This window comes from Leopardus geoffroyi, chromosome A3 (genome assembly GCF_018350155.1).
Source record: "Leopardus geoffroyi isolate Oge1 chromosome A3, O.geoffroyi_Oge1_pat1.0, whole genome shotgun sequence".
In the NCBI taxonomy this organism is placed as follows: domain Eukaryota; kingdom Metazoa; phylum Chordata; class Mammalia; order Carnivora; family Felidae; genus Leopardus; species Leopardus geoffroyi.
Genome location: NC_059336.1, coordinates 62678331 through 62691857, shown reverse-complemented (window position 1 = coordinate 62691857; position 13527 = coordinate 62678331). Strand labels below are relative to the sequence as shown.

The window sequence follows — 13527 nt, the reverse complement described above, 5'->3', positions numbered from 1 at the left end:
CTTGTATGCTCCTGTGACTGTGTGTGTGTGTGTGTCTGGGGTGGTGGGGGGCACTGGGTGACAGTCTAGGATGTGAAGGCAGAGGCTGGCGCGAACTTGGGCTGCAGCAGGGCATTGCTCTCTGCGGGAAATGAAGGGAGAACACGGGAATGTCCCAGGGAGGCCCCCTGTGCAGGGCCAAGCGGCCATGAGAAAACGAGTTTGTCCCTGGTGCCCAGGGCAGATAATCCAAACAAATGATAAAAATTAGATGTTTTTCTGAACGTTAGCTCTGCGCTAGGGAATTCCCTAGAAGTTTTTACATACATTATCTCATTGAATCCTCACCATACTCTAGGAAGCTCAGAGAAGTTTGGGAAACCAGCAGCTCTGTTTCCAAGCAAGGCCTGTCTGCATTCAAAGCTCAGGCTGGTGGGCTTACCACCCTGCACTCTGCGGTCGCAGCCTGTCTCCCTCAGCCTTGGCCAGATGGGAGCCCAGGACAGGGGAGAGGCCTGGAGGCTCTGAGAGAGAAAGAGACCAATGGCCACTGTGCCCAAAACCCAGAGGCCTTGGCAGAGTTGGCACACATGGCACTCTGCTGACCCCAGCCCGCTGGCGAAGGGGGTGTCAGGTCCTGCAGCCTGGAACCGCAGCCTCCTTTGGTGCTGTCCCAGGTTATCAGGAGCTTGAGACCCTCGTGTCCGTGCACAGGCCTGGCCCCATGGCCTCCTGAGAACACCACGCAGTGGAGGAGCAGGACTTGCACCTTGTCTGAAGACAGCCCCAGCCTCCACTCCTCTCTCTGTAGTGAATGCTGGGTAGGGATGGAGTGGGGTAGACGGTGGACAGGGAATCTGGAAGGCTCTAAGGATTGTTCTGTCTGGGGGAGAAACATCCAGGTCCCAGGCCATGGCAGTAGAAATTGGCAGGGAGCCCTCTGCCTGTGGGAGGTATTTCATCCTGTACATGGACTCTGGACCACCGGGAACCTGGGAGTAACGACAGCAGGCTGGCAGGGCACGACAGGCTTATTCCACGAGGCCATGAGCACCACAGTCAAGGTATTGACTGGACTGCCCACTGCGCTCACCTGGAACAATGTTCTGTTGGCACCACACTCCCTTGCCACCAGAGCTGGTGCGGGCAGGGACACAACCGCCCAGTCTGTATGTAATGGGGTGGGGGCTGATGTCCAGGGTGGCCTGCATGATCCTGAGCTATGGGTGCCAGGACCAGCTCCAGCCTTCAGGCAAGCAAATGTCTGATCCCTCAGGGCTATGAACACTTTTCCCCACCTTACCCCAGCTGGGCCTTCCTCCCACTTCAGGGTCCTCTTAGGCTTCCATCACCCCACTGCTGAGCCTTGCTCTCCTCCCCTGCCCAGGGCAGCATAGACTCCCCCCACCCCCCTTCAGAGACCATGTGGCCAGGTCACTCGATGTAGGGCAGGGAGGGAGGAGGGAGGGCTGCAGGGGTGGGGGGGAGCCTACAAACAGGAACGCTGGGTGTTTCTCAGTGGCTGCAAGGATGCTGATGAAAACCCCAGGATATTGAGTCATCGTGGTGGCCAGCTAATAGTGAGCATCATTCCACTCTGCCCTGAACACTCTTGCAGGGGTAGAAAGACTGGAAACTTCTCTCAGGTCTGTGGCCTAAGCAGCCCATGGAATCTCATAACCTGAGCTCTTCCTCTCCCCTCCTTTCTCTCCCTCCCTCTACTCTTCCTGCCTCCCTCCCTCCTTTCCTCTCCTCCTCTCCCTCTGCCTTCACCACAGACTGGGGGTCACCTGGAGAGGCCTCGGCTCCCTGCCACCCAGCCTCCTCCCCCATAGTATCTGCCTTCCTGGCACCAGCCCTGGGTGTGGAGTTTGTCCTGGGCCTTCTGGGGAACAGCTTGGCACTCTTCATCTTCTGCTTCCACACGCGGCCCTGGACGTCCAACACAGTGTTCCTGGCCAGCCTGGTCATTGCCGACTTTCTCCTGATCATCAACCTGCCCCTTCGTGTGGACTACTACTTCCTGCACGAGATCTGGCGCTTTGGGGCCACTGTCTGCAAAGTCAACCTCTTCATGCTGTCCACCAACCGCTCGGCCAGCGTGGTCTTCCTCACGGCCATCGCACTCAACCGCTACCTGAAGGTGGTGCAGCCCCACCACATGCTGAGCCGGGCTTCTGTGTGGGCAGCCGCCAGAGTGGCCGGGGGACTGTGGGGGAGCATCCTGCTCCTCAACGGACACCTGCTCCTGACTGCCCATACTAACCACTCCTGCCTCAGTTACCAGCTGGGCAAGAACGCCTCGGCCTCACTCCGCTGGCACCAGGCACTGTTCGTATTGGAATTCTTCCTGCCGCTGGCACTCATCCTCTTTGCCATCGTGAGCATCGGGCTCACCATCCGGCGCCGCAGCCTGGGTGGGCAGACAGGCCCGCGGAGGGCCGTGCGCATGCTGGCCGTGGTGGTGGCTGTCTACATCATCTGCTTCCTGCCCAGTGTCATCCTTGGCATGGCTTCCATGGTGGCTTTCCGCCTGCATGCCTGCCACATCCTCAACATCTGCTCCCAGCTCTTCCACAGCTCCCTGGCCTTCACCTACCTCAACAGTGTCCTGGACCCTGTGCTCTACTGCTTCTCAAGCCCCAACTTCCTCCGCCAGGGCCGGGCCCTGCTGGGCCTCAGCCAGAGCTGGCAGGGCTCAGCCAGCGATGAAAGTTCCTACCAGCCTTCTGCTAGGTACCGGGAGGCCTCTAGGAAGGCAAAGGCTACAGAGAAGCTGCAGGCGGAGGTCTCACTGGAGTCATAAGGCCCGTCTCAGGACAGGGGGTTTACAGTGCCATGGAAGTAAGGACGGCCAGGATCTGACCTGGAGGGATGAGGTCACTCCCCGGGCTATTGCCAGCTCAGGGCGCCTCACCCAACTGGACATCTGCAGGAACCAGTTGGGTGACAGGAAAGAAAAGGGTTTTGACCTTACAGAGCAGTGTATCCTGGATGATGTCCCCAGAGCACAGGAAAAGAGCACTATGGCAGGTGGAGACAGGCAGAGCCTGTGTCAGCTCCACCCCAAAGGGCTACACAGCTGCCCAGTCCACGGGCCAGAGTGTGATGACTGTGAGAGCACAGGTCTTGCTTTAGAGATTGGGCCTCTGCATTTTCTCTTATCTCATTTGTCCCTTTCAATGCTAATAAACTTCTTTTTGAAAATGCAAGCTTGCCTCAGCTGTTCTAAGGAAAACCCAATGTCTTTGGGTCCATCTGGCCCTGGGGTTCAAGGTGAGTGCCCAAGATGAAGGGAAACTCGGGGGACACAGTGGGGAAGCCATCTGGGACACCATCCTTCCACATTGCTCCTGGGGCCCTGAGGTGTCCTTCAAGGCAGAACTTCTCTGGGTTACAGGAAGGGCAGCTTGTCTGGATCCCCAGGAGACCCCTGCTCCTCTCTGGCCTTCAGCACCCCTTCTGCGATCCTTGAGGTCTCACCCAAGGCACTAAGGGCCCAGCCCAGCTCTCCCCTGGAACAACAAGATCTTCCACCTTGGAAGTTACTTCATCCAGGTCAGGCTCCTAGCTCAGCTTGGGCTCCCCCCGCCCCACCCCCGCTAGCTTCCCTCAGCCCCGAGTACCCTTCCCTGGCCTTGGAACCTGTGGTAGCTGCTACCCCACCAGGACAGGACCCCAGGTGAGGACAGGGGCCTCAGAGTCACCAGGACTGACTTTTATAGCCCTCTCCCAGGACCAAAGCCACCTTGCCCACCTCCATCCCTTTGTTCTGCTCAGTATGCCTGTGATCAGTCTCTGAAGCCACCTGGGCTAACCCATCCACTGGCCTGGGTCCCCCAGGCACAAGACGTATACCTGGCATGAATTAGGGTTTTTTGGTGGGTGAGGGGGCAGTGGTTGGCCCTTCTGTCCACAGGGGAAGTCATTCTTTGGTAACTGCTTTTAGGACAAATTCCTAAAATACTTATGCAGACCCAATCTGCATTTTCTACTCTAATCTCCTAACTGTAACCTGGGAAAGCAACAAGTTTTCTAATCTAGGTTGGGGGAGGGGGAGGCATAGCCTTCAAAGTTTCCAAAGGGCTACTTAGAGGTCAGTAGGGTCCCAAATATGCACCACCTGAACCCTGTGTGTCTCCAGCCCTGGCTACCTCAGAACAACGAATACACATGCACCTCCCTGCCGCAGGGACAGAAGAAGCTGGAACTACTTCTCCACTCATCACCTCACCCATGAACTTCTAGACTTTAGGTATAGGTTCTGATGAATGGGACCAAATCCCCTCTCCCCAATTCCCTTTGGAGTTTTAATCCAAGTGCAACCCTCTCATATCATAGACAGGGATGCTTTCCCTCTATTAAAAGTCTTCAAAAATGGAGGTCAAAGCCTAGGAGTCACTAATGTCCCGGGAGGGAGGCATCGAGGAGCCATGCAGATGTTGGGGTGGGAGATGGAGAACGTGTCAGGTGGAGGGAGGTGGCCTGGGGGACAATAGGTTGGATGGATACTGGAACCGATCTCCCTGGTGTATCTCCAGCCCTCTTTCCTTTTCTGAAAACACCAGCTGCTCTCAGAAACCCACAGAGGAACAGAGAACTCAAACCAAGGGTGTGCTGCTTGGACCCCTACAAGGTGGCTCCTCATGTGTCCCTGCCCTCCATGGCCCCGTGCTCCATGCCTCCCTTCTTGCTGCTGTCTCTTTCACCCTCCTAGAGTCACTCCTAGGGACTCCCCACCTCTCCACCTTCTGCCATGGGGAAGAACAGGCCAAGACCGGCCCAACCCAACCTCAGCTTGAGATTTGTTATTGCCAAGTCAGACTGGAGGCTGGGGACTGAGCACTTTCTCATGGAGCCCCACCCCTAGGGTGCTAACACACACTGTGTGCTGAACGCCAGGCACTTCCCCTCTGGTACCATCTCTTTCCATGTTTGTACCAGCGTGGGCATGGGTGGCTCTATGGGAAAGTGGGGCTCCATGTGCCATTTCCTCCCTCTTCTCTTTGCTGACCCCTTCTCTACCCTATCATGTCCTCCCACCCTCAGCAACTGGGCTCACTTGCCCTGCCCCCACCTCCCAATTTAAGGGAGTAACCAAATGGTTCCTATGGCTTTCATGAAGTGCTCTCTCCCCTTTGAGGTGTCCTAGGGTAGAGATCAGTCACAGAGTTTGGGCCCACTCCTAACCTGCCCAGGATCCTCCTTGCCCCTCATCTTGACATTGGACTGTTCCCTCTCTGATGACTGAGCCACCCCGCCTTCCACAAGGTCCTTCCTGGTGTCCCTCATGGGAGAGAAGCAGGGATTCAGGCTGCCTCCACACTCCCTACATTGGAAGGCCTCCCTGGTCCTAACCTTGAATTAATTCTTCATCTGTGAAATGGGAACATTGATTTGGCTCTCATCCAACTCCAGGGGTTGGAGATGGAAACAACTGATATGCCTGAGTGCTGAGTGAAAAAGGTAATTATTACATAGTGGGGGAGTGGGGAGAAGGAATGAAAAGGGATGGAGGAAGAGGAAGAGAGGAAGGCAAACTGTGTTTAAGTGCGGAAAACTACAGGTGGGAGGGCTGCAACCATGGTGGTATAAGGTTGGCTGGAAGAAGGCTGATTAAAGATCCCATTTCCTAGGGCCCCTAGGTAGCTCAGTCGGTTGGGTGTCTGACTTCGGCTCAGGTCATGATCTCACGGTCTGTGGGTCTGCAGTTTCAAGCCCTGCGTTGGGCTCTGTGCTGACAGTTTGAAGTCTGGAATCTGCTTCGGATTCCGTGTCTCCCTCTCTGTCTGCCTCTCCCCAGCTTGTGCATGCTCACTCTCTCTCTCTCTCTCTCGATAATAAAGAAGTTAAAAAAAAAAAAAAAAAAAAAAAAAAGATGCTATTTCCCACATTTGGGTTCCAAATGGCATTTTGGCCCCTGGGGTGAGCTACACTATTCAGTGTGAATTTGGAGAAGGGCCTTCTCTTCTTTCTCCTAATGTCCCCTGTGAGACGAGCAAATGGCATCTATGACTTGAGTCTGGGGACTTCCGTGCAGGGGGAGGGAAGCCAGGGCTGGGCTGATGGCTCATAGCCACTCATCCTCCAGCGTTTACTGGGCTCCCACCAGTAAACAGACACTAAGCTAGAGGAAGATGATATGACTCTGACCTTGAGACCCTCTAGGCCAAGCCTGGGAGCGGTTGATCTGCAAGTGGATCAAATGCAGCCCAACCCAGTGTAATCCAAGGTTTTGGAGGTAGCAAGTCATAGCCAGGAGCAGTCAGAAGAGCTAACTGCCTGGTGTCAATGAGGTAATGCATGTGAACTGAATCCCGGAGGATAAAGAAAGGAGCAATGGGAACGGCATCCCTGGCACAGGGCACAGCACTGTGAAGAGCTGGCATACAAGGGAGGATGAAGTCATTGAGGCAAGAAAGGAGGTGGCCTGGGAACAGAGTTAGGGACAGGCATGAAGGTAGGCTGAGCCACTAAGCACACCACATTCAGAATGTGATCCAAAAGACAGGGACCAACCATCCACAGAGGGGTCCACATCAGCAAAGTCCTGTGGCAGCAGGATCAAAAACAGCCCCTGGCAGGAGCACGTCAGTTGAGGTTACAAAGCAAGTAGCAATAACTGTCAGGCTCCCTGTCTGTGAGAGTGCCTATTGAAACAATATGCCGTTTTAGAATTCATGGGGGTGAATGATTCCTGCTTCTTGCAACCATTGATCCTGACTAAAACATGCGTTAGAAAGGACCATAAAAAGGTAATGAACACGTTTCTGCATTATAATTTGCTATGACCCCATTCCTATACTCCTGAAATTTAAGATGGCTATCATTTAAATAATTTAATATTCATCTCTCACTTCATTTGACTCACCCAAGTCAGCGAGACCAAAGTTGGAAGGGAAAGAATGCACCCTGTCTCTACACAGGATGGTAGCAAGATGAGCCCACGTGCACTAGGACACTTCATGTAGACTACCAGAACCATGGTTTCTACCCATACAGGGTTCCAATGCTAAGTGGAGGGACCTGGAATTCAAGAACAGGAAGGAAGGTCCTCATGGGTACAAGTTCACAAATAACCTGGAGGTTGGAATTCATTCATTCATTCATTCCTGTTTTTATTTACTTATGGGAGGGGATAGAGGTATAGAATGTTCAAAGAGATTTCACACTCTCAGGACCCAAGGCAAGGACCCTACCTACTGATTCTGACCCAGCCAAGAGCCCCACCACAGCCGCAGCAATCACTTCAGGCCTGATGGGAAGTTAACAGGAAAGGGCCACAGGAAGGCAAAGCCATCATCTCGTCTCCTGGGCTAATGTCCATTTCTGCATCCCATCTCGGAACCCCAGAACAGTGCAGAGAACAGACAGTGGTGGCAGACTGCATGGATTCTAGTCCTACTTCTGCCACTTCCTGCTGTGACTTCTCTGTGCCTATTTCCTCACATGTAAAAAGGGAATTACAGTACCCATGGTACAGTACAAAGTACGGTACTCATGGCACCAGGCATCCATGAGATGATCTCTGGCATTACCACACTATCTTGGCTTTTATTTTCTGTGCCACTTCACTGAGCGGTCATCAGAATAAATATGAGAAGTCAACTGAAAACAAGTTGAAGAAATCCAAAGTTGCTTTTATTTTTGTTTTTACTAATATAAGAATGAACCGTGACAGTGCCTCAATTCTATAACCCACCCAGCCCAAGATTATTCTAGTGGTGGGGCCAAGAACAGGTAGAAGATCTCCATCAGTGACCTCTTCTTAAAGCACAAGGACATCTTCCATTGGGCATCAACATGCACCTGTCATGTTGAATGTCAAGAATTGAACTAAAGCCTTCTTGATCCGTCTACATTCTCAGCCAGTAGTATTGCCTTCTGAGGTTAAGGACTCTAGGTCTGATACGTGATAGATGGAGGAAAGCTTCTTTCCACATTTCGAGAAGAGTGGGTGCAGAAGTGTGAAGAACATGACTCCCTTACTTCAACCACCTCCCCCTTTAGTCTGTAACTCCAAGGTGAAATGTTCTTACAACTCCCCTTTCCAGGTTTGGCTTTCTTCAAGGTGTATAACCAAAGCCTCAGGAAGTCATCCATGGGAAGCATACGAGGGTTTACACAGATGCAGAACAATACATTAGTTTTTCCTTTGGTCCCAGCACACACTGGGCGAGCATCTTTCGGGAGCAACCCCTCCAGCATTGTCTAGGCTGTACTTCTAAGTCATGAATGGATTGTTCAGCACCCTCTGCCTGTCCTAAATGATTCCTAAAAGTTTCCGGTAGTCTCACAGTCTTACTGCCCTTGGTTCCTACTAGCGTGTTATCCTGCCTTTAAAGTTACCAAACCCCTGACCCATGGATGCCTCTTTCAGATTTCATTATCTTCCTCAAACTTACTTAAATAAATTTCCAAAAGCAGTTACCTACCAACTAATGCAAGAATGAAGCCTAATATTATGCAAATCACTGCTGAGACCAGCTCTGCAGGAGGTCAGGGAGGGAGGCCTGGTTGTTCAAGAGGCTCTCTGCACGCCTATCACACATGCCTCCTCCTTGCCCACAGCACTCCATTTTGCTTTGTCTCAGACTCCTACACACTGTGTACTCCCTCCTGGCTGCCAGTCAGACTGGCAGGTGAGGCTGCTGGACTAAATACAGGGGACCTGGTCTGGATATATGCTGCACCATGGGTCAGGACCCTGGACCACGGCAATGGCATGCTGTGCACCCTCCTGCCTACTGATACTGAACAGAGTTGGAGTCACATCTGGGTTGCTCTATTTATTGACACCTTGGCTAGAAATTTTCTAGAGTACAGAAGGTCGAGAGCCTGATCTGGAGGACAGGTATGATGCCAAATCTAAAACTACCTTGGCATACAAGTATTGTGAGGACATAAGGAGGGGCTCAGAACTCCGTCTTCAGTGATCATTCTCCAGGACTCAGGCTAGTACCAAGAGCCTCACACAGTAGAGTCAATGCCAATAACCTTCCCACTACTAAGCAAGAAGACAAGAAGTGGCATAGAATGGAAACAGAAACACTAAAGTACTGCCTTCATTATCTTGATGCTTAAGCTTCCTGGGAAGCCAGGCCAAGATGTTAACTTAGCCAGTTATCCCTATTTCACTTCCAAGCACTGGAGATAGAAATTTCAGGGATTGGGGTTTCTTCCCTGTGACTTGGCAAATTCTTCTTCTCATCTCCATGTCGAATCAACAGTTCCGTAGGTACTAGGTGCAAAACCTCAAGGCCCTATCATTTTCTCCACAGGACTTACTGGCATATCCTTCAAGCTACTTCATTTGTTCCATTCCTCTTTTTCAGTCTTTCTGGACCTGCAGGTTTTCTGCACACAGGAACTGCCCGAAGCATGATGAAAACAAGAAAGGGGCCAGCTTTCACCTAGTGGCCAAGTGCCGCCCCCGCCATCTATAGTGGCCAAAGGGACTGAAAGATGACATCCCAGTCCTCTTTGATCTATCATGGGTTTGAATTTAGGAGTTCCCAAGTCTCAGCAGGCTAACTCAGTATCTGATGTGGTTCGTAAGACAGAGATGTGCTCACCCATGGCTGCTCAGTGAAAGTAACAGTGACGTCCAAAACCAGCCCTCTGGTACGGCACAAGTGTTGGTGGGCCAGGATGACCCCTGTCCTCAGCAAAGGGCTCTCAATCCTAACTCCTGAATGGCCCCAGACCATGTGGCTGTCTCCTCCCAACTTGGCATGGGGGTAGCACAGACTTCCAAAAGGAACTCCTTTATTAAATGCAGTGAGCAGTCCAACAATGCTACTTGGGTCAAGTCACAGCGAATGCTGGAGAAGTGCCTCTGATCCATGCATGGCCAAATCTGCTCAGGAACCTGGGGATTCCGGGAATGAGACCCATAGATGACAGAGGACGATGTTCCCTCTGCTGGCGCCGTATCACCTAGCCTAATGGTTTCATAAGACCCAGAGGCCCATTCTGAAGACAGTTGGCAGGGAGGCAAAAATGGCAGTCTTAAGAAGTCTTCAGACAAGTGGACAGCTCAGCAGGACAGCATGTGTGCACCCAGGGCTCACTGTGCAGCAGCCATCACCAGCTTGGTGAAGGAAGGTATATCACACGGCATCTTCAGGGTGCTGGAGGTAGGCGCTATGGCAGGAGAGGGAGGGAACAAGAGTCAAAACTTTGCCAGGTTAACACACCCAGACCCTGAGAATTTATTTCAAAGAAGTCATTCTCAATGGGGAAAAAGCTGGATGTACAAGAGTATGTGTTCTAGCAGCCAAGTTGTTACCAGAATGTGGACTCTGCAGTTAAGAGACCCACCTCACTTTGTAGGGCAAGTGATGAATGCTAAATCTCCTCTTCCTCATCTGTAAGACACAAGGACAGTCTCTACTCCCCAGGGATGTTACGAGATTAAACCAGACAATCTGCATAAAGCACCTTGAGTATAATAGGTGTTCAACTACAAAGGTTTGCTCTTATTGTTATGCATAAGGGCAGAAAGAGAATGCAGGGAAAAGGAAAGGGTAAATTGTTAAGGGTGACAGAGATAAGGAAGTTTTCCATGATTGTTCTGACAATATCAGTTTTTTAGGTCTTATCCATTTTCAGTTGGTATGGAGGATGCCACAATTTGTTGAGCCCTGTAGCTTAGGAAGAAAAAAGCAAAGTAGAAACAGTTGACTTTTTTTCACCAGGGTTTTTCTCACTTTTCTAGATTTCACTTTTGGAAAATTCTTAAGAGGTTTATAAGAATGCAGAAAAAAGGGGAAAATGGGAGGGCACAGGAGAGAGGAAACGAAGAAGGGTTTGACAATCAAAACTTAAAAGAATCTGCCTACATTTGCTCACCCTGCCCAAAGGCAGGGCTGTGCACAGAGGATTACTCTGTCCTGATTAGAGGGTCTGCTCTCCCAGGGCCTACTGAGAGAGTTGCAGGGATGCCCCCTGGCTGGGCAGACCACCATGTGGCTAGAGAGGAGAAAGACCTTGTAACCACAGGCAAGGAGTCCATTCTCAGGACTCTGAGGCAAGGCACAACACAGTCTCTGTCCCTCCTCTTCCTCTGACAGCTTTTCAGCTGTAAACAGTATATAAAAGTATGGGTGCTTGGGTGGCTCAGACAGTTAAGTGTCCAACTTTGGCTCAGGTCGTTATTTCATGGTTCGTGAGATTGAGCCCCTCATCGGGCTGTCTGCTGTCAGCATGGAGCCTGCTTGAGATCTTCTGACCCCCTTTCTGCCCCCCCCCCACCCCGGTTCGTTTCTCTTTCTCTCTCTCTCTCTCTCTCTCTCTCCACCCCCCTTCCCCTCCCTCCCCCCAACTAACCTAAAAAAATTAAAAAAAAAAGAGGACATAAGAGTCCAGTTCCATAAAAGAAACACAATAAATATTCATCGGTGCCAGAAATAAAACAGATAATTGTTTGCAAAGACCTTAGAAAAGTCTAGCCACTGTTTATAATCTTTTTCTTTTTCAGCCTATCCATAAATATCATATTTTGTAACTCAAAATTTAAAAAGGATTATATTTGGGGCGCCTGGGTGGCTCAGTCGGTTAAGTGTCCGACTTCGGCTCAGGTCATGATCTCACGGTCTGTGAGTTTGAGCCCTGCGTCAGGCTCTGTGCTGACAGCTCAGAGCCTGCAGCCTGTTTCAGATTCTGTGTCTCCCTCTCTCTCTGCCCCTCCCCCATTCATGCTCTGTGTCTCTCTGTCTCAAAAATAAACAAACGTTGGGGCTCCTGGGTGGCTCAGTCGGTTAAGGGTCCGACTTCAGCTCAGGTCAAGATCTCGCGGTCTGTGAGTTCGAGCCCCGCGTTGGGCTCTGGGCTGATGGCTCGGAGCCTGGAGCCTGCTTCCGATTCTGTGTCTCCCTCTCTCTCTGCCCCTCCCCCATTCATGCTCTGTCTCTGTCTCAAAAATAAATAAAACATTAAAAATAAATAAATAAATAAATAAACGTTAAAAAAGGATTTTTTTCAAATATAAACACCATTATCACATATTAAAGGGTTAATAATTCCTTAATATCAACAATTACCCAGTGTTCAAATTTCCAAATGTCTCATAAACATCATAAATGGGTGATTTCTCAACCTTTTAAAATTCAATTTCCCAGTCTGAGGAGATTCTGAGACAGCCCCTATTAATCAATCCTACCACAATAATCACTAATTTAGGCCTACTAGACCACATGAGAAAACCAAAACCCAGAGAAGTTAGGTGATTTGCCCAGGATCACACAGCTGGCTAAAGACAGAGCACCTGACCCACAGCCCACTGCTTTCCCTGATATCACATGGTCTGGCAGTGTGAACACTGAGGTAATCATTAGAAGTTTTCAAGTCAGCAAGTCTTAATCTAATAATGTGCCCTTTCTCTGTAAGAAGAGAACCACTAGAACCCTCCTAGTAATTATACACTCATTTTTCTTAGATAAAAACTAAGCTCTCAAGTTAATGCTATCAGGTAGAAGTCAGATCGTGATCTTTATTCTGTGCTTCAATTTAGCCATGGAAAACGATTCTCAATGAGCTCTATCTAGCCTCTTCTTACCACTAACTAGCTTCCCCAGGCTGCAGCAAGCTGAAGAGGACCACTAAGAGAGAAAGAGGTATCACATAGTGGGGATATGCATTCTAGTTGGGCATCAATATGATTATCAACAAAGGTTAAGACTGCCTGATACTAGAGCCAAATGGTTTTATAGATAATTTGCATCACACTATCAAGGAACTCATAATTTCTGCGCAATATAAATGTTTTTAGAATAGGAGAAGGGTGCCTGGGTGGCTCAGCTGGCTAAGCACCTGACTTCAGCTCAAGTCATGATCTCATGGTTCATGGGTTTGAGCCCCACATCCAGCTCTATGCAGACAGTTCAGAGCCTGGAGCCTACTTTGGATTCTGTCTCCTCTCTCTCTGCCCTCCCCTGCTTGTGCTCCGTCTCTCTCAAAAATAAACATTAAAAAAAAATTAAAAAAAAAAAAACAATAGGAGAAAAACATGCTTCCATCTCATTCTATAAGGATAGATTTACCCCTTCATACAACTGGACAAGGAAAGCACACACACAAAAGCAGGGATAGATGGGAAGAAAACTATAGGCCTATCTCACTAATAAACACAGAGGCCAAAATCCTAAGTAAAATAAAAGCAAATCAAAAGAGTGGACATGCTTTTCCTCTGAAACACTTGGCTTCTTTATTTTATTATTTTTTTTGTTCTCTTTTGATAGGGTCTCGTTTCCTGCATGTGCACAATACAAATAAACTGGGACATATGCAAAAAAAATAATGGGACGTACTGAACAAGCTACGGAATGTAGAATTTAGGTAATCTGACATTAGGAAATCTATTAAAGTAATTCATCATTTTAACTAACTCAGAGGAAATGTGTATGCTCATTCATCTCACGCGATTCCAAAATGGCAATGAACAAAATTCAAAACCCACTATTTATCAAGAAAAAGGAAAAGAGTAACAGTAGCAAATTATAAACATTCTGGACACTTCATTAACTGGAAGACCTGCATTATTAAACA

At 49.8% G+C, this 13527-nt stretch overlaps 2 protein-coding genes across 15 annotated transcripts in view; one reads left to right on the top strand and one right to left on the bottom strand.

Annotated features, from left to right (window-relative positions):
- Window positions 1-68: 68 nt before the first annotated feature.
- On the top strand, window positions 69-3191 carry OXER1 (oxoeicosanoid receptor 1). The gene has a single exon (XM_045445862.1). It carries the CDS (start codon window positions 1646-1648, stop codon window positions 2783-2785), a length of 1140 nt encoding a protein of 379 aa, XP_045301818.1. The 5' UTR covers window positions 69-1645; the 3' UTR covers window positions 2786-3191.
- A 4407-nt stretch (window positions 3192-7598) lies between these two features.
- Window positions 7599-13527, bottom strand: part of KANSL3 (KAT8 regulatory NSL complex subunit 3) — a 44100-nt gene continuing 38171 nt past the window's right edge. For 10 of the 14 annotated variants that reach the window (XM_045445831.1, XM_045445830.1, XM_045445833.1 and 7 more), the window contains 2 exons: window positions 10303-10349; window positions 7599-10125 (listed from right to left, as the gene is read on the bottom strand). In XM_045445831.1, coding sequence (XP_045301787.1) covers window positions 10092-10125; window positions 10303-10349 — 81 coding nt within the window. In that variant the 3' untranslated portion in view covers window positions 7599-10091. The remainder of the gene's footprint in view (window positions 10126-10302; window positions 10350-13527) is intronic. The other 4 variants (XM_045445832.1, XM_045445835.1, XM_045445837.1 and 1 more) reach the window with 1 other exon arrangement.